The sequence below is a fragment of the Entelurus aequoreus genome, linkage group LG18, assembly GCF_033978785.1.
Source record: "Entelurus aequoreus isolate RoL-2023_Sb linkage group LG18, RoL_Eaeq_v1.1, whole genome shotgun sequence".
In the NCBI taxonomy this organism is placed as follows: domain Eukaryota; kingdom Metazoa; phylum Chordata; class Actinopteri; order Syngnathiformes; family Syngnathidae; genus Entelurus; species Entelurus aequoreus.
The window spans coordinates 28,194,286-28,218,780 of record NC_084748.1 but is presented as its reverse complement, the minus strand read 5'-3'; the positions used below and the strand labels follow the sequence as shown (position 1 = coordinate 28,218,780).

The 24,495-nt window shown below is 39.5% G+C and overlaps 2 protein-coding genes across 3 annotated transcripts in view; one reads left to right on the top strand and one right to left on the bottom strand.

Annotated features, from left to right (window-relative positions):
- LOC133633984 (platelet-derived growth factor subunit A-like) lies at positions 1-23,956 on the bottom strand. 2 transcript variants are annotated; one of them, XM_062026854.1, is made up of 6 exons: positions 23,513-23,956; positions 23,183-23,279; positions 7,248-7,355; positions 3,828-4,021; positions 3,634-3,760; positions 1-1,001 (listed from the first exon to the last, which is right to left on the bottom strand). In XM_062026854.1, exons 1-6 carry the CDS (start codon positions 23,573-23,575, stop codon positions 991-993), a joined length of 600 nt encoding a protein of 199 aa, XP_061882838.1. In that variant the 5' UTR covers positions 23,576-23,956; the 3' UTR covers positions 1-990. The 2 variants fall into 2 exon arrangements, with proteins under 2 accessions (XP_061882838.1, XP_061882837.1); XM_062026853.1 differs by lacking the exon at positions 1-1,001 and having other exon boundaries at positions 2,574-3,760.
- Positions 15,235-24,495, top strand: part of LOC133633983 (uncharacterized) — a 32,033-nt gene continuing 22,772 nt past the window's right edge. Inside the window, exons 1-2 of the mRNA XM_062026852.1 lie at positions 15,235-16,102; positions 23,518-23,692. Of these exons, the coding sequence (XP_061882836.1) occupies positions 23,618-23,692 (75 nt within the window). The 5' untranslated portion in view covers positions 15,235-16,102; positions 23,518-23,617. The remainder of the gene's footprint in view (positions 16,103-23,517; positions 23,693-24,495) is intronic.

Sequence of the window (24,495 nt, the reverse complement as noted above, 5' to 3'; positions counted from 1 at the left end):
TGATAGGCTCCATTGTAAGCAGACTTTTGATTGCATTTATTTAATATTTAGAGTGCATTAAAAAAAATCCATCCGCTGTCATGTCTTTCATAATGATTGTGAACAATAGGGAAAGAAAAAAAAAAAGTGCAATTCCTCTTTAAGTGGCAGGAGCAATTGCATTCATTATATGACACATCAACATAACACAGGCGCGTACCCAGGGCTTTGGCTTTGTGGGTTGTATTGAGTCTCTCTGTTTATTTCAATTAGCCGAGGGGGTACTTATCATCAGTAACTGGTGTGAGGAGCAATTGCATTAATTATATAACAAGAATGGATGAATGGCTGGATGTGCATGGTGCACACTGCCTGTGAGCGTTCTTGTTCATTGTAGCTTACTTAGGGTTTCCCTTTTATTTCAGTCATAACTGTGCGGGAAGAACAATCTTCTTCTGTGGTCTTGCATACAACTAGACTAGAGATTTTAGCCTCAGCCTTTGGATCCTGTATGTAATCGCCCTTTACACACACACAATCCCTTTTGTGTTACAAACCTGTTGTACTAGTATAAATAGTTTATTAGTAATAGGTACTGTACATGTCAAAAGGATGTTTTAACAGCCCTTTGAGATAATGACAGGTTATACTGTACAAAGAAGAGTAAGCTGTGCAAGATAAATGTTGGAAATATAGTTTCAAAAATCATAATCTGAGTCTGTAGAGAGGATTCGTCCACAGTTTGTAATCCAAGAGGTTTATAAAAGATCCTGTTTGCCCATCAAGGAATGGCAGTGTGAACACAGATAGCCTGTCTTTGTGTTGTTGCCAGTTGGGGTCCACATGGGTCAAAATATCCATTGAAAGTCCCAAAGATAGCTGTTAAATCGTCAAAAAAGTAAAGGTTCCAAAAGGAGGATGCAAGAAAAAGACAAAAGTGCATATGCTTGCTGTGCTAGTTATTGTTGTTTTTAATGCAGTCTCAATTGTTTTGCTCCATTCCATTAGTGTTCACCTGATGCCTGTAGGAAAAAAGTTGAATGGAGGTTGAATGTAAGAAAGAATCGAGAAACAAGCTTAAAATTGCACTGGAAAAGGCAGGTATTAATTATTCCACATTGTAGTCTAATTCACTAAAAACACTATAAACATTATACAGCAAACTAAACACACAACACTAAAAGTACACACACAGGACAACTACAACTACTACGGGGTAATAATGAACAATGTAATGTTGTGAAAACATTCAATCCTAACAAGAATTAAAGGGGCCATATTATGATGGGTTTTTTTACATTTTAAACACTTCCTTGTGGTGGTTCTTTGGTCAAAATTTTGCATAAATTATGTTTTACCGAACGTCTTCAAGCCGCCTTCTGACCATCTCTTCAGAATGCACCACTATGAGGGCAATCTTTTTTACGTGGCTCCATTTCGACTGCGTCTTTTCCCCGCCAACCATGTTGTAGTTCATAGCGTTTCCTTATCGAGTCTACTGACAGATATCAATTCGAAATATACGCCACTTTGTATTAGAAATGGCAACAGCGGAGGGTGCCTGTGCATGTACGAGCCAGTCTGCTTCACAACAAGGGGAGAGAATAAAGTAGAGTTTATTGGCCACGTCGGATTACAATGGCGTATTTGCCCAAAGATCTACGGGTAAATTTTTACCAATATGGAGATATTCGCTGCCGTCACAGGGCAGTAAACCATACTTGCCAACCTTGAGACCTCCGATACCAGGAGGTGGGGGGTGGGGGGTGGGGGGGGTGGGGGGGCGTGGTCGGGGGGGGGCGTGGTTAAGAGGGGAATATATTTAAGCTAGAATTCACCAACTGAAGTATTTCATTTCCATCCATCCATCCATTTTCTACCGTTTCATTTCTTTTATTTATATGTATAATAAAATATATATATATATATATATATATATATATATATATATATATAATACTTGACTTTCAGTGAATTCTAGCTATATATATATATATATATATATATATATATATATATATATATATATATATATATATATATATATATGTATGAAATACTTGACTTTCAGTGAATTCTAGCTATATATATATATATATATATATATATATATATATATATATATATATATATATATATATATATATATATATATATATATATATACCGTAATTTCCGGACTATAAGCCGCTACTTTTTCCCCTCGTTCTGGTCCCTGCGGCTTATACAAGGGTGCGGCTTATTTACGGCCTATTCTTCTCCGACACCGACGAAGAGGATTTTGGTGGTTTTAGTACGCAGGAGGAAGACGATGACACAATGATTAAAGACTGACTTTTAATATACCGGTAGGCTGGTTATTTTGATAACGTACAGGCGAGCACTTTGTATTAATTTGCACCGTTGTATTATTTGTACTCTGCACGAATGCTGTTCGCCATGTCAAAGATGTGAAAGTTTGATTGAATGATTGAAAGATTTATTGTTAAAAAATGGGACGCTTTGCGTTCCCAAACAGTCATCTCTGTCCCGACAATCCCCTCCGTGGTAGCAGGAACCCCTATATACTACGGTAATTACACATCAAAACCCTGCGGCTTATAGTCGGGTGCGGCTTATATATGGAGCAATCTGTATTTTCCCCTAAATTTAGCTGGTGCGGCTTATAGTCAGATGCGGCTTATAGTCCGGAAATTACGGTATATATTTTTTATTTTTTTATTATACATATAAATAAAAGAAATACTTGAATTTAAGTGTTCTGGAGGCTATCCAGTAGATGGCAGTATTGTCCTGTTTAAGAGTGTCACAACATTGCTGTTTACGGCAGACAAACTGCTTTACGGTAGACTAAACGTGACTGCTGTTGTGTGTTGTTACCGCGCTGGGAGGACGTTAATGAAACTGCTTAACAATAAACCCACATAAGAAACCAAGAACTCGCCCTCGATCATTCTACAGTTATGACGTCATTGGGCAGGCAGGCTGTTTATATTGTGGGAAAGCGGACGTGAGAACAGGCTGTCCCCACTCAGGTCCTCATTGAGCTGGAGGGGGCGTGGCCTCCAGCTCCGGCTGAATACCGGGAGTTTTTCGGGAAAAAATTTCTGCCGGGAGGTTATCGGGAGAGGCGCTGAATACCGGGAGTCTCCCGGTAAAAACGGGACGGTTGGCAAGTATGCAGTAAACGTCAGAGGACAGAGCAAATTCCAAACAGCTCGTTTGGAAGAAGTATGACGGAAGGCAAGATTGTTTTATAAATATCTCCACAGTACCACCACGATTTGATTTCAAATTTTCAGGAATTATGGGGATCCCAAATACATAAAAGCAGGTATCATCAGGTAAGAAAAGTTGTTTTTGCTTAATAGGTCCCCTTTAAGTAACTAGTAGTAACTACAACTAATGAACTTTTTTTAAGTAATTATCCCAACATTGCTTGAATGACATTAAAGAAAGTTTTACTGTGGTCACAGTTTGAGGGTGGAACATAGTATTTCTAGCTCTATTATTTACTATGGGAAAAAGGCTTCTTCGAGGAACACAGTAGGACACATACCAGCTTGACCTTTTGACTTTCTACTTACAAAGACACAACGTCTCAGGAAAAAGATCATAAATAGCACTTAGCTCTTTGTGCGTTAGTCCTCTCACCGTTGTCTGTGTCAGACTTTGGGCCACTCTGGCGTTTGTTGGTACAGGCGCACTCCAGATGGTCCTCTAGTTTCACCTGCACCTCCCTCAGCTTGGGTCGCCGCCGCACATACTCCACCTTCGCCACCTTGGTGTGGGGAAGTAGCCAATGACATGCAGGCTAACATCAACAAGATGGCTGCCGTAGTATCTACCCTGACGGTGCGGTGGTGCTTGCGGGACGCCTGGCACCTCATGTTGCTGGTGTTGCAGCAGCCCGTGCAGCGCTTCACCTCCACGCACGGCGGCCAGATGATGAAGTTGGCGGCTGTGGCGTCCACCTGACTGCGAGGGATCTCGTAGATGGTGGTACGCACCTTGCAACCCGCGGGCAATGCCTCTTCCACCACTTCAGGGCACAAGAGTCACTATATCACCTTGTCTGTCTCCATGCTGCACCTGTGTCTATGGGTGTTTCACCAGTATAATGCGCATGTCTCACCAGCGCTACACCTGTAACTAGTGACATGAAATACCACTGATTTTCTATCTGAGCGGAATAATTCAGTCTGCTATCAGCGATACCGATCCGATCCTTTGTCCAAATATACCTAAAGTGTCTGGTAAAATGTTATCCGCTTTATCTTATTTATTTTCAACTCTGTGTGTAGTGTTTTCAAATAGCCTACAAAACAAGGATACACAGACAGTTTTTGTTTTATAATATTGAGTCATTTTCCTAAACAAATGACAGATGAGTGACTGAGCACAGCACAGTGTGCCGCTGCGCTTGCACATTACGTACTTAACTAGGCGAAAGAAAAAGTAGTTCCCATCATCCATCCATCCATTTTGTACCACTTGTCCCTTTTGGGGTCGCGGGGGGTGCTGGAGCCTATCTCAGCTGCATTCGGGCGGAAGGCGGGGTACACCCTGGACAAGTCGCCACCTCATCACAGGGCCAACACAGATGGACAAACAACATTCACACTCACATTCACACACTAGGGCCAATTTAGTGTTGCCAATCAACCTATCCCCAGGTGCATGTTTTTGGCGGTGTACCCGGAGGGAACCCACGCAGTCACGGGGAGAACATGCAAACTCCACACAGAAAGATCCCGAGCCCGGGATTGAACTCAGGACTACTCAGGACCTTCGTATTGTGAGGCACATGCACTAACCCTTGTCCCACCATGCTGCCAACTGGTATATGTGATCTAACATAACTAAAGTATCAAAACTATTGGTATTTTGATTTGAGAATCGATATTAGAGCATAAAGGTCTGGTATCGGCGGTATCAATTTTTAAGTATCGATCCGCACATTGCTACCTGTATCATATCCGTCTTTGGAACAGCTTGCCGGAGGACCTCAGGGCTGCGGAGAACGTTGATGTTTTTAAGAGCAGGCTTGAGACCCACCTTTTTGATTTGGCTTTTACCTGATATTAATTATTTTATTGAAGTCATTTGTATTTTATTTTTTATCCTATTAGTTATGCAATATTTTATTCAGTTCTATTTATTTATTATTTATTTACTGCATATATATATATATATATATATATATATATATATATATATATATATATATATATATATATATATATATATATATATATATATATATATATATATATATATATATATATAAAACATTTCTATTAATCTTCATATGTCTTACTTGGATTTTATTCTTTATATCTACACATGGTTCTTACTATTTTACAAGTTTTATTATTTTTATTTTCCAACGTTCCTCAGATGAGCCATCTGCCTCAGGGGTTATCGGCCGGGCTTGTGGGGGCGCTTTTATGTCAGTGTCCTGGTGGCCATGGTCTGATGACCTCCTGGTGCAGATGGCTCTCTTGATAGTGTTTACTCACATGTCTCCTCTGTACACAGCCATGCAATCATTGGTCCATATAGTTGCATACGTGTGTATGTTGTGTGTGTGTGTGTTTGTGTTTGGTATCTGTGTCCGTGCGTACGTATGTGAAATGGGGGATATGCGTCACCGGGTTATTGTTTTTAACTTAACGTTGCATTTCTTTTATGTATGAAAAGCGCTTTATAAATAAAGCTTGATTTGATTTGATTGGATATGTGACTCTCACCTGTATAACCAGCTATATCACCACCAGTGCTTAACCTGTATTGTGTGTGTGTTGTGTGTGTGTGTGTGTGTGTGTGTGTGTGTGTGTGTGTGTGTGTGTGTGTGTGTGTGTGTGTGTGTGTGTGTGTGTGTGTGTGTGTGTGTGTGTGTGTGTGTGTGTGTGTATTGCATATGACCTCGGAGAACATGCTTTTTTTGCCGTAACAGAATCTGATGAAGCGTATGTAGCACTGTAACCACGGTGGGAGACGAGGAAAGACTGGTGTGTTGTTTTCTTTAATGTTAATTAGCTTTCAATGTTATGCAGAGGTATAATTATAACAATTTTGTAGACAAATTATACTATTTATAGTCATGGTGGAGAGTTGGGTGGGCGCAAAATAGTTTTTTCCTCTTATGGGGGTGTGTAACAGAAAATATTTGAGAAGCACTGTGCTTCACTAGTGTCGTGTGTCTTACCCATAGTACGTTCAGGGACGTGTGTGGCATACACAGTACATCTGTATCATTTGTCTCACCACGAATACATGTGTCACCTCTGCCACCATTGCTACACCTGTTACCAGTATTCCATCTGTATTGTATGGGCTTCCACAGTCTTATGCCTATGTCACACCAGGACTACATTTGTGTCGTAAGTGTCTCAACACTACTTCACCTGTGCAGTGTCCCCTTTATCATACATGTTTCACCCAGCTCTAAGGCTGTATTTTTTGGTCTCACCAATGCTACAACTGTATCACCGTGTGTCTTCCCAGTTCTACACTATTATTGTGTGTACGTGTACACGCGTTTGTGTATTACCTGTGCTACACTTGTGTGTCTCATTGCACTTTACCTAGCCCATACTTGCCAACCCTCCCGATTTTTCCGGGAGACACCCGAATTTCAGTGCCCCTCCCGTAAATCTCCCGGGGCAACCATTCTCCCGAATTTCTCCCGATTTTCACCTGGACAACAATATTAAGGGCGTGCCGTGATGGCACTGCCTTTAGCGTCCTCTACAACCTGTCGTCGCGTCCGCTTTTTCACCATACAAACAGCGTGCCGGCCCAGTCACATGTTGTATGCGGCTGATGCAGACACACGTAAGTGACTGCAAGACATACTTGATCAACAGCCATACAGGTCACACTGAGGGTGGACGTATAAACAACTTTAACACTGTTACAAATATGCGCCACACTGTGAACCCACACCAAACAAGAATGACAAACACATTTCGGGAGAACATCTGCACCAACATAAACACAACAGAACAAATACCCAGAATCCCTTGCAGCCCTAACCCTTCCGGGCTACAATATACACCCCCGCTACCACCAAACCCCCCCTCTCCCCCAATATCACGAATTCGGAGGTCTCAAGGTTGGCAAGTATGACCTAGCCTAATTAGTTTATGTGAATCCCCAATGTTGCTGCGCCTGTCTCGTCATGTGCTAACACAGACTTCACCAGCACTCCTTTGCCTGTACCATCAGATGGATTTTCTGCAACCTGTATCTGAGTAGCTCACCAGTGCTCCGCCTGTAGCGCCCATGCGTGTGCGCTCGCTTCAGATCGTGGAAGCCGTGAGAAAAGGCCTTGTCGTAGTCACGTTTGGTCTGTTCGATCACCTCGTTTTCTGGGCAGAGTCAAAACAACACATGCACATGGTGATGTCACAGTATCTCACACTGTGCCAAAAACACACAGACACTTTGTTTGAATGGTAAAGGCATGACTGGTTCTAGCAGACGTCCAGAGCGGGATGTTCACAACCACTAAAATGATTTCAACAGCCTTCCCCATGTCCTGATGGTGGAGCTTGATAAACGGAAGCAAATGTTTACATGCAACATCTTTCTCAAAGATGTCATTACTTGACATGAAAAAGTCTGATGAGATTATGACAACTCACTTGCGCTGGCATGGAAACACAATGAGGTTAAGGGCTGGACGGTAATGGCAAAATAAGAACCACATTTATTTTGATTGATATTGAAATCGCAATTAGTAACACGATTTTTCATTGTTTTGATAACATAAGTATATTTTGTACCACCAAAACTCAACTTTAAATGTAATTTAAAAGAACAAATGCTATAAATTAGTGATGAATATACCACAGCAAACAAAATAATAATAATAACAACAATAAATGAAAAATAACAATAGCAATATAAAAAAACAAAAAATTAAGTTTTTCCATTAAAACTTTTTTGTAATTCCGTTTTTTACTATTTACTCGTATTTTACCATCAAGGAATGGGCTTTTTGTGTGATTAATACACAATAAAAAATTAAATATTATAAAAAATAAAAAATCGTATTTAAATGCAACATTCCTCACATGTTTTGGTGCAATACTAGGGCTAGGCCAGGGGTCGGCAACCCAAAATGTTGAAAGAGCAATATTGGACCAAAAATACAAAAACAAATCTGTCTGGAGCCGCAAAAAATTAAAAGGCATATTACATACAGATAGTGTGTCATGAGATATAAAAATGTAATTAACTTAAAGGAAACTAAATGAATTTAAATATACCTACAAATGAGGCATAATGATGCAAAATGTACATATAGCTAGCCTAAATAGCATGTTAGTATCGATTAGCCGAAAGTGACCAAATATGTTTGATTAGCACTCCACACAAGTCAATAACATCAACAAAACTCACCTTTGTGCATTCACGCACAACATTAAAAGTTTGGTAGACAAAATGAGACAGAAAAAGAAGTGGCATAAAACACATCTTAGAAAGTCGGAGAAAGTTATACTGGAATCAGTGAAGCATGTTTAATATAAACAGTGTGCTTTATAACAATTAGGGAGGTTTGTGTCATGTTTGTCCTCCTACAGAAACCATATTAAAACAAAAAATTTTTTTTTTTTCCCCCTCATCTTTTTCCATTTTTCATACATTTTTGAAAAAGCTCCAGAGAGCCACTAGGGCGGCGCTAAGGAGCCGCGGGTTGCCGACCCCTGGGCTAGGCCGATAAAACGATCTCAATATATATCGCGATGGACAAGTAATCCATTTCAAAATAAAATGTGTTCGACAAAACGTTCGAGGTATATATATATATATATGTATATATATTGGTTGAAATAAACCGGAAAAAATGAAGCATGGTTGGTTGCATGAACAAAGGCACTGGTAAACATAGCAACGTAGCAAAACAGGAAGTGATCACTGATCAGTGGAAGGCACACGCTAATCCAGTTTTCTTGCACCATTTTGCTTTCTCAATGTTGATTCTATGCATAGAGCGAGAAAAATCATTAAAAGTGAATGCTGCATCGAGGGAAAAAATTGTCCATAAAACAGGAGAAGTCCCCTCGACAGTATGGCAGTTTTTTTTAAATTAAAAAATTAAAAGTGAATGCTGCATTGAGTGAAAAAATTGTCGCTAAAACAGGAGAAGTCACCTCAACAGTATGGCAGTTTTTGGGATTTTTTTCAAACGGACCTAGACCGCCGCGCTCATCTTTTCTTTTCAACCCTCCCTATTCAGATGTACGAAAACAACAGGTAGGAACTAAAGTGCATGACTGTATAAATATAGTAAATAGCAAAATACAACAAATGTGCCACTTTAAAATAATTAATTCTGTCCAATAATATTTAAATAATAATTACGGCAGAATATAAATTCACTTCCGTACTTTAATAAGAATAACAGACCAAATTAAATGTTACACAGACCACGTAACCTCCTGGCAGTAAACTTGCAAAACATTTTCACACTTTGCACCATTTTGTTACACTTTATTAAGCATTTCTTACATATTGATTTTCTTTACATCTTAATTTAAATAGTTTTTTGTTAAATGTTTATTGTGATTTTATAAATTGTATTAACATTGATAGATTGTTTGATTGATTAATTTCCATGGTTGTGTTGGCATTTCCTTTCTGTCTTAATAACTGAGGGGATTATAATCAAGGAAGGTTACATTTAGAATACATATGTTTACATTTATGACATTTTTCTCCTGGTCCATATTTTCCATAGGTCATAAAAAATATCAATAGTTATCGATATTGACCAATATTCTTTTATCGTGATACAGTTTTCAGCACTATGCAATACACCTATGGACACTTTTGACTAGTATTTTAAGTCAAAGCATAATAGTTGTGTAAATGTATCAATAAATCCTTTAAGTACATCATGCTTGTGTAGGATACTTTTTGTGCACAGTGCTTTATTGTGAAGATGGGTAGTGGTCTGCAAGTAAAAAGACGACTTGAGGCAAGCCTGTCCATTTTTTACTGCTGTCCTGTTTGTTCATTGATCTTACATCGATGATGTCACTAACAACACATCCAAAAGAGATGAGTTGTGGGTGTACATGCTTGTTCTTGCATGCACGTTGCATGGCTCATCAATTGTTTTGTTTTTTCAATTGTAATATTTCTATGATCGTGGGAAGCCAAAATTCAAATTCCAATAATTGTCCTCATTGGCTCTCATTAGATGGTGAAGGTGTACCTAATCAAGTGTCTGGTGATGCGCTGAATATCCGTCAAAAATCTCCCTTTCTTCTACACACACACACAAACACTCGGTCTGTCTAACCCGACAGTCAGGAATTTAGGCATGAATTATACATGGCAACGTAAGCGGGCCTTCCAGCCCTGCTCTCAGAGCAAATAATGGGCCGGCGTGACAACAGTATAATGAAGTGAGCCACTTGATCCCCACCGAGCCCGGGGAGCTGTCACACTCGGCATTTGCATGTCAATGATGCCAGGATTAATGGTGGCACGGCACGAGAAAAATGAATTCGCAGTGTCGATTTTGTTGCTGCAATAAAGACTATTTTGTACGGCGGCTATCACCTCAGCTCACACCTCTTATTGCTTCTTTGCTATACCTTCATATACAGTGTAGTCAGTGGAGGTGTATAGCTATGAAATCATAGCGCCAACTTATCAGCGCTCCAACTTTCAGAGTGTTTTAAGATAAGGGCTGTCTATAGGCTTTAGGTTGCAAGCAAAAATTTGAGTTACAAGCATCCCTGCCATTAGTTGGCATAGTAAATGTCAGGGTGAACCCCGTAAGATCCGACTAAAACATCCGTTCTCACTAATATGAAAAATCTGCCGATGGTGTGTATGACAAAGAAGCAGCTGCAAGGACATACCGTAGAAGTCTACTCTCCAAGATACATTTCTGGACATTATCATTACATTACTTGGTAAAAGTACTGTAGTTGTTAGTAGTACATTGTATTGTATTGTTGTTATACAATATTTATTATCAAAATATTAGTTTTTATTTCATTGTATTTTTTTATACAACATCCATCTTCTTGCGCTTATCCGAGGTCGGGTCGCGGGGGTAGCAGCCTAAGCAGGGAAGCCCAGACTTCCCTCTCCCCAGCCACTTCGTCCAGCTCCTACCGGGGGATCCCGAGGCATTCCCAGGCCAGCCGGGAGACATAGTCTTCCCAACGTGTCCTGGGTCTTCACCGTGGCCTCCTACCGGTCGGACGTGCCTAGGGAGGTGTTCAGGTGGCATCCTGACCAGATGCCCGAACCACCTCATCTGGTTCCTCTCGATGTGGAGGAGGAGCGGCTTTACTTTGAGCTCCTCCCGGATGACAGAGCTTCTCAGCCTATCTCTAAGGGAGAGCCCCGCCACCCAGCGGAGGAAACTCATTTTGGCCGTGATCTTGTCCTTTCGGTCATGACCCAAAGCTCATGACCATAGGTGAGGATGGGAACGTAGATCGACCGGTAAATTGAGAGCTTTGCCTTCCGGCTCAGCTCCTTCTTCACCACAAATGATCGATACAGCGTCCGCATTACGGAAGACGCCACACCGATCCGCCTGTCGATCTCACGATCCACTCTTCCCTCACTCGTGAACAAGACTCCGAGGTACTTGAACTCCTCCACTTGGGGCAAGATCTCCTCCCCAACCCGGAGATGGCACTCCACCCTTTTCCGGGCGAGAACCATGGACTCGGACTTGGAGGTGCTGATTCTCATCCCAGTCGCTTCACACTCTGCTGCGAATCGATCCAGTGAGAGCTGAAGATCGTGGCCAGATGAAGCCATCAGGACCACATCATCTGCAAAAAGCAGAGACCTAGTCCTGCAGCCACCAAACTCGCCTAGAAATTCTGTCCAATTTTTTATACAACATGTGTTATCTAAAAGTTTGCTGTCGTTTTATAATGCCTGTGAAATGGTTTGAAGGAGCAAGCACCAATTAAATAGATTTCAATTCAATTCATTTCAACGTTGATTTGAGATACAAGTGTTTCGAGTTAAGAGCTACGTCGCAGAACCGATTTAGCTCATAAGTTGAAGGTACCACTGTAATATTCAATGACTAGTCTGGTTCTGAGCCTGCCTACGTTTCCCATAATGCATTATACCTGACCAAGGTACCGTAGCTCCTTTACAGATTCCACTCCTCTAGGAAGTCTTTCATCTTCCACACAAGCTTGCTTTGTATGGACTTTTGTGCACTGGAAACAGAAAAGGGTCTTCTCTAAACTCTTCCCACAAAGTCGGACAAATATAATTGTCCAAAATGTCTTGGTCAGATGATGTAATATGTTCCAAAGGGTCTCGTCCAACGTTATTTAATTGATCCGAATGTGGATTCAGAGAGTCAAACAAAAGTATTTTTAAAATCATGTGCTTTTCTTTTGATGTTTAGACTTGTTCTTTCACGCATTAATTTAAGCCAACTTTTTGGAAAATGGTCATTGATTCAGTGCGTGTTAATCTTTTATATGAGCCAATTTATTGTTATTTATCATGCTTTTTATATATTTGTTTTCTTTTAAAACACACACGTCTCACAGTTAGGTGTTGTGGCTCTGGCATTCCCTTTTAATGTCACTGTTAAACATGCCCAGAATCTTCCACCCGAACAAATTTGTCTCTTTTTAAGAAAAGGTTTCCTCTTGTCTCGTTTGGCACCAGCTTACAAGTCTGAAGAGTTCACAGAGAGTGTAAAGAGCAAGACGAGGCCGCCAGGTCTCTTAGCAACATTTGTGCTAATGAGATGAGGACAGCATCCTCTGTCCTTCCTCCATGAACCAGATTAGTACTTGAGTTTGTCTGTCTCTCATGACACTACTGACTGGGAGGGTCCGCCTTCAGAATTTCAACTTCATTCAATGTTTCATAATATGATACTGTAACCAGTTTTTTTCCCTTGTTTTTAGAAATGTATACACTGGTGTTTTTATATGAAACATCTGTTCAAAACTCCATTACTCTCCCTTATAGACAACTCATTTTCTTATTAGTCATTTTCAAAGTGCTGCACAGTGCAGAGCTCACCTTTAGTGGCTGTGAAGTGATTCATTATGTACAACCGGGGTGTCCAAACTGTTTTCCACCAAGGGCCACATAACAAAAAGTCAAAGTATTTTGATATTTTTTAATTTTGTAAATAGAAAGGGCCAAAAAGAGACATTACACATATTAAGTTTAAAGACAAAACTTAATGTTAGTTTTGTGTTACAGATGACAAAGTGTAGGATAGAATTGACTTTTATGTATCTCAAAATGGGGAGATTATATTGTTGTAGTGCAGGTTTTTAAATACGGGAGCAGAAGTCAAACGTAATGAAAAACAAAAAAACAATAATAAATACTACATAGTGTAACATGTCAAATGTAACACTTTTAAAGACTTTTTTAAGACCATCTTGAAAATAATTTAAGACCATTTTACGTCCATACAGACAAAAAAATACAACGACAAAGTAAAATCAGAGGTCCAGAATTAATTTTCCATCCATCCATTGTCTACCGCTTGTCCCTTTCAGGGTCGCGGGGGGTGCTGGAGCCTATCTCAGCTGCATTCGGGCGGAAGGCGGGGTACACCCTGGACAAGTCGCCACCTCATCACAGGAGAATGAATTTTAAAGGCCTACTGAAACCCACTACTACCGACCACGCAGTCTGATAGTTTATACATCAATGATGAAATCTTAACATTGCAACACATGCCAATATGGCCGGATTAACTTATAAAGTGCAATTTTAAATTTCCCGGGAAACTTCCGGTTGAAAACGTCTATTTATGATGACGTATGCGCGTGACGTCAATCGTTGAAACGGAAGTATGCGGACACATTGAATCCAATACAAAATGCTCTGTTTTCATCTCAAAATTCCGCAGTATTGTGGACATCTGTGTTGGTGAATCTTTTGCAATTTGTTTAATGAACAATGAAGTATTTAACAATAATAATAATAACAACAAATAATAACAACAAATATAACAAATAACAACAAATAAATAAATAAATAAATAAATAAATAAATAAAATAAATAAAATAATATATAATAAATATATAATATAATAATAATATAATAATATATTATAAATATATATATAAATATATATAAATATATAATATAATAATAATATAATAATATAATAAAATAATACAATAAATAAAATAAATAAATAAATAAATAAAACAAATAACAACAAATAATAACAAAGAAGAAAGTTGTAGGTGGGATCGGTGTATTAGCGGCGGCCTACAGCAACACAACCAGGAGGACTTTGAGATTGATAGCAGACGCGCTAGCTGCCGACCTCACCTTGACTTCCTCCGTCTCCGGGCCGCCGACCGCATATGTGATTGGGTGAAGTCCTTCGTCGTACCGTCGATCGCTGGAACACAGGTGAGCACGGGTGTTGATGAGCAGATGAGGACTGGCTGGCGTAGGTGGATAGCTAATGTTTTTAGCATAGCTCTGTGAGGTCCGGTTACTAAGTTAGCTTCAATGGCGTCGTTAGCAACAGCATTGTTAAGCTTCGCCAAGCTGGAAAGCATTAACCGTGTATTTACATGTCCAGGGTTTAATAGTATTGTTGATTTTCTGTCTATCCTTCCAGTCAGGGGTTTATTTCTTTTGTTTCTATCTGCAGTTAAGCCCGATGCTATCACGCTAGCTCCGTAGCTAAAGTGCTTCGCCGATGTATTGTAGTGGAGATAAGAGTCACTGTGAATGTCCATTTCGCGTTTTCGACTCTCATTTTCAAGAGGATATAGTATCCGAGGTGGTTTGAAATACAAATCCGTGATCCACAATAGAAAAAGGAGAGAGTGTGGAATCCAATGAGCCCTTGTACCTAAGTTACGGTCAGAGCGAAAAGAGATACGTCCTGCACTGCACTCTAGTCCTTCACTCTAATGTTCCTCATCCACGAATCTTTCATCCTCGCTCAAATTAATGGGGTAATCCTCGCTTCCCCGCTGCATTGAAAACAATGGGGAAATGTGAGGAGCCTTTCAACCTTTGACGTCACGCTACTTCCGATACAGGCAAGGCTTTTTTTTATCAGCAACCAAAAGTTGCAACTTTATCGTCGATGTTCTCTACTAAATCCTTTCAGCAAAAATATGGCAATATCGCGAAATGATCAAGTATGACACATAGAATGGATATGCTATCCCCGTTTAAATTAAAAAAAATTCATTTCAGTAGGCCTCTAAGTATATGAATTAATTCACATTGGAAAACAAAATGGTTAAACAAACTAAATACACCAGGAGTGTCTCTAGTGCAGACCTGGGCATTGTACGGCCCGCGGGCCGCATCCGGCCCTTTGCGCATCCCTGTCCGGCCCGCGTGAGGCCTATCATAAATTACAAAATACATTTAAAAAAGTATCTATGTCGAGTGTGCAATACAACAGTGCTGCTTTTGTTTTGAAAAGCGTTATTTGTATTACTTCCGTGTGGACGTATGCGCGTGTGCGATTGTGAGTGAATTGAACGGCGCAATTACAAATTACAAAATAAAGTTTAAAAAACATCTATGTCGTGCGCGCAATACAACTGTGCTGCTTTTATTTTGAAATGTGTTATTTATGCCGTATGTCCGGAGGGAACCTGTGAGGGAAGGTGCATAGAGACAAGTGATGAGACGCTAAAAAAAGAAAAGTTGATGAGGAATGGCGTGTTTCCAACAAGAGATGGACTGCCAAGTATTTCTTTACATAAATTAATGGTAAAGCCGTGTGCTTAATGTGTGGTACACAGGTTGCTGTGTTTAAATATCATTTTAATCGCCACTACACGAAGAAACACGAGGGAAAATACCGGGATGTGTCTGATGAAGCGCGCGCAAGGGAGGCTGATGCGTTGATGGTAAAACTGCAAACCCAACAAGGACTTTGTGCCATATTTCACACCCCCAGAGATGCAGCCGTCAGGACAAGTTTCGTCATTTCTCACAAAAGCGCCAGAAAAAGTAAGGCGTTTTCTGACGGAGAGTTTATTAAGGAGTGCTTATTGGACTTTGTTGCGCTGATAATGCCCGGAGACAGGACTGTTTTTCGCTAACTTTGGATGAGAGCTCTGATGCAGTCAATTAAAGAGACAACCACAGGTAATGACTTGTTCACAGAGGTAAATGCGTGTTGGGACACGCTGGCAGGTGTGACAATCCAATCCACTTTATTTATATAGCACATTTAAAGGCCTACTGAAATGAATTTTTTTTATTTAAACGGGGATAGCAGATCTATTCTATGTGTCATACTTGATCATTTCGCGATATTGCCATATTTTTGCTGAAAGGATTTAGTATAGAACAACGACGATAAAGATTGCAACTTTTGGTATCTGATAAAAAAAAGGCTTGCACCTACCGGAAGTAGCGTGACGTAGTCAGTTGAACATATACGCAAAGTTCCCTATTGTTTACAATGATGGCCGCATGAAGTGAGAGAGATTCGGACCGAGAAAGCGACAATTTCCCCATTAATTTGAGCGAGGATGAAAGATTTGTGGATGAGTAAAGTGCAAGTGAAGGACTAGTGGGGAGTTGAAGCTATTCAGATAGGGAAGATGCTGTGAGAGCCGGGGGTGACCTGATATTCAGCTGGGAATGACTACAACAGTAAATAAACACAAGACATATATATACTCTATTAGCCACAACACAACCAGGCTTATATTTAATATGCCACAAATTAATCCTGCATAAAAACACCTGCGTGTTTGTTATGCTAGCTCCTAGCTCCTCTGCTAGCTCCTAGCTCCATAGAACACGCCAATACAATTCAAACACCTGATCAACACACACAATCACTCAGCCCAAAAGACCGTTTACCTAACCCAAGGTTCATAAAGCTTATATATTTTTAAAAAGTTACGTACGTGACGCGCACATACGGTCAAGTTATCGAATGTTTAGCAGCCAAGGCTGCATACTCACGGTACCTGATATTCAGCTGGGAATGACTACAACAGTAAATAAACACAAGACATATATATACTCTATTAGCCACAACACAACCAGGCTTATATTTAATATGCCACAAATTAATCCTGCATAATAACACCTGCGTGTTTGTTATGCTAGCTCCTAGCTCCTCTGCTAGCTCCTAGCTCCATAGAACACGCCAATACAATTCAAACACCTGATCAACACACACAATCACTCAGCCCAAAAGACCGTTCACCTAACCCAAGGTTCATAAAGCTTATATATTTTTAAAAAGTTACGTACGTGACGCGCACTTACGGTACGGTACGTGTTATGCTAGCTCCTAGCTCCTCTGCTAGCTCCTAGCTCCATAGAACACGCCAATACAATTCAAACACATGATCAACACACACAATCACTCAGCCCAAAAGACCGTTCACCTAACCCAAGGTTCATAAAGCTTATATATTTTAAAAAAGTTACGTACATACGCAAAAAAAAGCCAAAGCTGCATACTCACAGTAGCACGTCTGCGTCTTTGTCATCCAAATCAAAGTAATCCTGGTAAGAGTCTGTGTTGTCCCAGTTCTCTACAGGCGTCTGTGTATCCAAATCAAAAGTCCTCCTGGTTAGAGTCTCTGTTATCCGAGTTCTTCCATCTTGACTGCATCTTTCGGGAATGTAAACAAAGAAGCGCCGGCTGTGTACTGTTGTGGCTGACTACGTTCGAAAAATACGTCCATTTCGCACCGACAACTTTCTTCTTTGCTTGCTTGGCTTCCTTCTCCATAATGCAATGAACATGATTGAAACAGATTCACGAACACAGATGTCCAGAATACTGTGGAATTATGAAATGAAAACAGAGCTTTTTCGTGTTGGCTTCAATGTGGAAGGCATACCCGTGTTCGCCGGGCTACGTCACACGCATACGTCATCCTCAGAGGCGTTTCGAACCGGAAGTTTAGCGGCAAATTTAAAATGTCACTTTATAAGTTAACCCGGCCGTATTGGCATGTGTTATAATGTTAAGATTTCATCATTGATATATAAACTATCAGACTGCGTGGTCGGTAGTAGTGGGTTTCAGTAGGCCTTTAAACAACAAAATGTTTCCAAAGTGCTGCACAACAATATTACAAACAATATTCAAATATTATCCTTAGCTCCACCAATGACTGAATAAAAAGAAAAAAACAATTACATATAAAACCAATATAAAAAACAATATAGAATAGATATGATTAAAAACTATTTTTAACAACAGATGGTTGTCCAAATCTGATGGGGAAAAATGTTGGATAATGCAGGATAAAGTGACCTTAAAAAGCAATCTGCTTTTGTATAAAGTTAAGTTAGGTTAAATGAAATTATTATTATTATTATTATTATTAATTATTATCATCATTATTATTTATCTTATGGTATATCAAAAATAATATTGAGCAACATTTAATTGAAATATTGTCGTGTGGCCCTCCAGCAGTGCTCGGATTGCTTATGCGGCCCCCGGTGAAAATTAATTGCCCACCCCTGCTCTAGTGTAAAGTAATTGAAAAAAATATGAGCAAACATCGTAACAGCCAATTTTCAGATTTGCCATAGGTTGATTGGCAACACTAAATTGGCCCTAATGTGTGAATGTGAGTGTGAATGTTGTCTGTCTATCTGTGTTGGCCCTGTGATGAGGTGGCGACTTGTCCGGGGTGTACCCCGCCTTCCACCCGAATGCAGCTGACATAGGCTCCAGCACCCCCCGCGACCCCAAAAGGGACAAGCGGTAGACAATGGATGGATGGGATTGCCATAGAAGTGTTTTCTTGCAAAAGGTGCAGTGTGCTTAATACCAAGTGATTTCATGTAACATCAACATCAGCAATGGTAGAGGAAAGCACAACAATATATTGTCTGTGAAAGGTACAGTTAGCATCTCTGCTAAAGATAAATGGTTAACTTTGGTAATGGTTTTTTTCGGCTGTGAGAATTGAGCAAAGCGATAAAAACATCTGCAGTACTACTGTATCTGCACAAAGTTGTGAAAAACAGTGTGTGCAGACAGAGTGATTGTCTAAAAAGAAGGAAGGCAATTATGGCTTGCAAGTTCTAAACAGAATTTGGATGTGAATAATGGGATAAAATGCGCTCAGCTCATTTTGTATCTGGTGTGTATGGATACATTTTTACCTGTTTTTTGTGACTTTTGAAGTGAAGAAGTGAAGTGACTTATATAGCGCTTTTCTCTAGTGACTCAAAGCACTTTACACAGTGAAACCCAATATCTAAGTTACATTTAAACCAGTGTGGGTGGCACTGGGAGCAGGTGGGTAAAGTGTCTTGCCCAAGGACACAACGGCAATGACTAGGATGGCGGAAGCGGGGATCGAACCTGGAACCCTTAAGTTGCCAGCACGGCCACTCTACCAACTGAGCTATGCCGCCCCTAAAAAACATATTGCTAACACACAAGTAGTTTTTATATAGGCATGACAAGATGACATTGGCAAATCTCCATTGCTTTCCTCACCCCACAATAAGATGAGTGTAAACACTAAACAGACAACCACTTTTAAGTTAGGCGTGAGAAGCTGGCCTGAAATTATTAGAACAAATAATAGAAATAATATAAGAGAATTATGTTTTTTTTAACAGTTTTACTGCTGAGTACACTACTACCACAGAGAAATTAGTGTGTGCTTACTGTATGTAATAATATGATTTCACTACTAAATATCTCATATTGATCTCCTTCGGCAATTGGCGCCACTTAACCCACTTAACACTCCTTTGGGGTGGAGGGTTACGTTTACCTTTGTAAAGTTGTGCAAGTGTTCGTGGCGTTTCAGCATCTTTTGACACGGACTTATCCCGGATTTTTTACTTTTACATTATCATTCCATTCACTTTCACCGCCATGTTTACAAATGCTTCCCTCCTCGATGGCTGCACATTTGGGTACTAAACACTTTATACGTTTCCATGCACCGGCTTCAACCATGCATTAAATTGATCGTTCAGGAGACACAAATCGTTGAACTTTTACTTACCCATCCTATGCAGGTAATTTGGCTTTGCTGTGGGCTTTCGTTAAGTTTTCTCCGCTGCTATGCTAACTAAGCTGCCAACACACAGCTGCACACGCACAGCAATAGCTTCTGGTAGTGTTGTCCCGATATCAATATTTTGGTACCGGTACCAAAATGATTTCGATACTTTTCTGTACTTTTCTAAATAAAGGGGATCACAAAAAAATGCATTATTGGCTTTATTTTAACAAAAAATCTTGCGGTACATCAAACATATGTTTCTTATTGCAAGTTTGTCCTTAAATAAAATAGTGAACATACAAGACAACTTGTCTTTTAGTAGTAAGTAAGCAAACGAAGGCTCCTAAATTAGCTGCCGACATATGCAGTAACATAATGTGTCATTTTCCACTCTATTATTTTGTCAACATTATTAAGGACAAGTGGTAGAAAATGAATTATTAATCTACTTGTTCATTTACTGTTAATATCTGCTTACTTTCTCTTTTAGCATGTTCTATCTACACTTCTGTTAAAATGTAATAATCACTTATTCTTCTGTTGTTTGACACTTTACATTAGTTTAAGATGATAGCACAAATTTGGGTATCAATCCGATACCAAGTCGTTACAGGATCATACATTGGTCATATTCAAAGTCCTCATGTGTCCAGGGACATATTTCCTGCCTTTATAAACATAATATAAACTTAAACAAAATGAAAGAAGATGTTGTGATGCCAAAAAATATCGACATAATCATAGTAGTATCGACAAGGTACGCTACTGTACTTGGTATCACTATGGTGGTACTTTTCAGAGACGGTACAGTATCGAAAATGATTCATTAGTATCGCGGTACTATACTAATACCGGTATACCGTACAACCCTAGCTGCTGGTGTTCAATAAATTCTGACCGTGATGTTATAGCGTCCTCAAAAATCGAAACATTTCAAAGCAAGACTGAAGTTTATGCATGTTTTAAATAAAAGTAACGTCAATAGATTTTTAAGACCTTTCAAAATCGTATTCAAGACCTTTTGTGAGATTTTAGGACAATTGTAGACATTTTAAGGCCTTCAATTCAAATTATTGGATTTAAGACTTTTTTTGAATTTTTAAGACCCCGCAGATACCCTTATAGATAAAAGATAAAATAAAACATAAAACACTTGCACCAAGAAAAAAAGATCCCAGTAGTCACATAAGTGTGCTGTAAAGTCTTGTGGCTGTGGGTAGAAAGGACCTGCGGTAGTGCTCCCTCTTGCACTGTGGATTTAACATTCTAATGCTGAAGGAGCTACTCAGGGCCTTGACAGTGTCATATATGGGGTAGGAGGGATTGAACAATATAGATGTCAACTTGGTTTTATGTCAGCCACCTCCTCAATGCTGTCTAGTGAGCAGCCTAGGAAGGAGTCAGCTCTCTTAAAATGTTTAAGTTTGTACCGTGCTGCCCCCACCCCGGCAAACTAACTCTTATTAGTCATTTCGGAGGTGTCTAAAGTATGGCCAGGGAGCAATTTGGGGACATTATGCCGGAAAAAAACAACAGAAAACATTTAAGAAAAAAAGAGCAAAAATACGTAATGTAATGACATATAGCTGAAATTTTGATGTCAAAGCTGGCACTAAGTTTTGATATCAAGAATCCCAGCAAGGTAAAAAAAAAATGGAGGAATTAAGGGTGCCCTTTTGGGGGTTCAAGAGTTTTTACAATTTTTAAGATGCTTTGGAAGGCATTTCCTACATAGAAAAGCTGTAAAATGCAAGAAAACTTACTAATGATGTTTATCTAATAGATGCTATAGTCCCCTGGCCGACCCAATGTGCTGTTAAGATAATCACTGATAAAGACGTGACATCACTGCTCCAAATATCTTGACATGAAGCTGACAGAGTGGAGATGAGTTGGCTAACAGTCTCGTACAGATCAGGAAAATCTGTTTCGGTCATGCATTTACGACCAGGTGAAATTCTACATTCTTCACCACTGAGAGCGATTGATCTCAGTGGTGATCTCCATTAGTTTACCACAAATGCCGACGTTACTTTGGGATTCTTGTGAAAACTTTTCTTTTCGCTGGGATAAATCTGTCAGCGTTGGTTGTTTTTGTCCAGCCTTGTTAGCTTTAACCGCGGTAACTTCATTGTATGCGTCTGCATGGCGGGCTTTCAAGTGCATAATTAAATTGCTTGTTTTTATTATAACGCCCTACATGTGTCCCACCCTTCGCAACAGAGATATTGCAAAGTTTGCATGCAACTTGTTGGCTGTTCAAGTTTGTAATATTGCCACACTGCGGTAATGATGTTTGCTTTGGTAGCGCAGTCCTCCATTGGGATTTTCAGGTAAAAGAGGCAAAGAAGTAATTTCAGTGTAGCAACATTAGCATGCTAACAGACTTATTGGCTTGTGTACGCTCTATTTAGGTTGTACATCCGAGGTTTCTTATGAAATACATATTATTATAGGGTATAGAAGATTTAGTTACGAGGGATACCTATAACTCCTAGGGTTGTATGGTATACCGGTATTAGTATCGGTATACCGCGATACTAATTAATCATTTTCGGTACTATACCGCCTCTGAAAAGAACCGGTTTGGCTGCAGCGCCCTCTGCTGGTTGTTCAGGGGAGTGTGTATGTCACATTTATTTGTGCATCTGGTTTGTGGTAGGAATGTCTCATCGACACAAAAGCAAAAAAGCGATCCACATATGCAAATTCAATACAAATACAAATACAAAATCAAGCATATTTATATTCAAATCTCAAAAATATATTTACAAATACATGTTTATTTATACAAATTCTTGATTTATTTGTATGTCACATTTTTATATTTATACATTTTATTTGTATATATTTTCAAATCTCAAAAATATATTTACAAATACACGTTTATTTATACAAATTATTTATTTATTCGTATATCACATTTGTATTTGTACATTTATTAATACATGCATATGTATTAATATCATATTGATATATATAAGTTGATGTGAGACAATTCTACTTCCATATCATAGCACCAGGGATCAAACACATATAAATCCAACACAATTAGTTTATTTAAAAATAGTAGATAGATAGATAGATATACTTTATTGATAGAACTTGTATACATTTCATAACTTACTAATTTATTATTTTTTATTTAGTTAGATTCTTTGTTTTATAGCGGATCGTAGAACCAGGACTAATAAAATATGTTTTATTTTTTTACCTACGGTGTCTATCTCGAGTAGCCGCTGGAGGTCGCTGGTGCTCCGGATCTCACTGCGGGAGAGTCGCTCCAAAATCTCCCGGGGGAGAGGAGACTCCTGCCGGGGAGAGTAGTGACTGAGAACCCGGTTGTTTATCGGTAGTGGACCGTTACATTATCGCACATATATTTCTCGCCAGCAGATTCGTCATCCTCGAGTCAACTTGTTTAACATATATTTTTGTACAAACTTTTATCCATCAGTTCTAGACAACTACGGATAATTAATACATTTTTAATAACCAGCTACTTCCTAATTTTTAATAACCAGCTACTTCCCGGTGCGCTTACCTCAGCAGTGGCGGTTACGAGGCAGAGCCAGCCTGCGAGGAGCTGGTAGAGTGCGAGTCTCATCTCCTTTGAGGTCCGCTGTGGAAGCTCCAGGACGGGGCGAGGATGCACTGTAGGAGCCGGGGTGGAACCATCCCTCCCTCGGGAGAACAGCTTACCTCTCCAAGAAAAAAGAGACAGGTAAAAAAAATTCACCAGAACCTTCTCACAATGAAATATGTCAATTTAAAGGAATTTTCCAGTAGTTTGATGGAAGTTATTTACGCCGATTGAATCCATAGCCCGTGCAGGATCTATTGTGTATTTTCCATTAAATCCGATACATTCCTTTATATGAAGTTTTCCAGCGATATGAAAAAATATATTTTTTAAATGTGTTACAATAAATGACACCAAGAAGCTCTCAGTGGTTCTTGCCCGTTCGCCAGTCTCCGGGCTTAATAAATCTTGATGCCTCAGTCCCAGGATGCACGTTCAGACCCCTTATGGTTTTTTCAACAGTGCCACCTACTGGTTGACTGTGAAATTGCAACGGCTCAATAGCAGTCCACATAGAAAAATCCAAATAAAAAGATCTAATTGTTTGTAAAGCTTGGAACACTTTTAAAAGCATTTGTACGAAATAGCCTACAATGAAATGAAATTATTTTAAATACCCTATTGAATGGGGTAATATTGACAATACAGCCTTAAATACCCAACAATGGCATGCTTTTATATCTTATATTACGTGGAGTTATAGCAGGGGTGTCAAACGTAAGGCCCGAGGGCCGGATCAGGCCCGCGAACAGGTTTTATCCGGCCCGCGGGATGAGTTTGCTAAGTATAAAAATTAACCGGAAATGTTTTAATGAAATAATTTGCTGTTCTAAATGTGTCCACTGGATGTCGCAATAGCAATTCTTTGCATATTTGCAGATGATGCTACATATGTACAAAATAAACCACATGTTAGTACACCAGTCGAGGAAAATTATCAAACT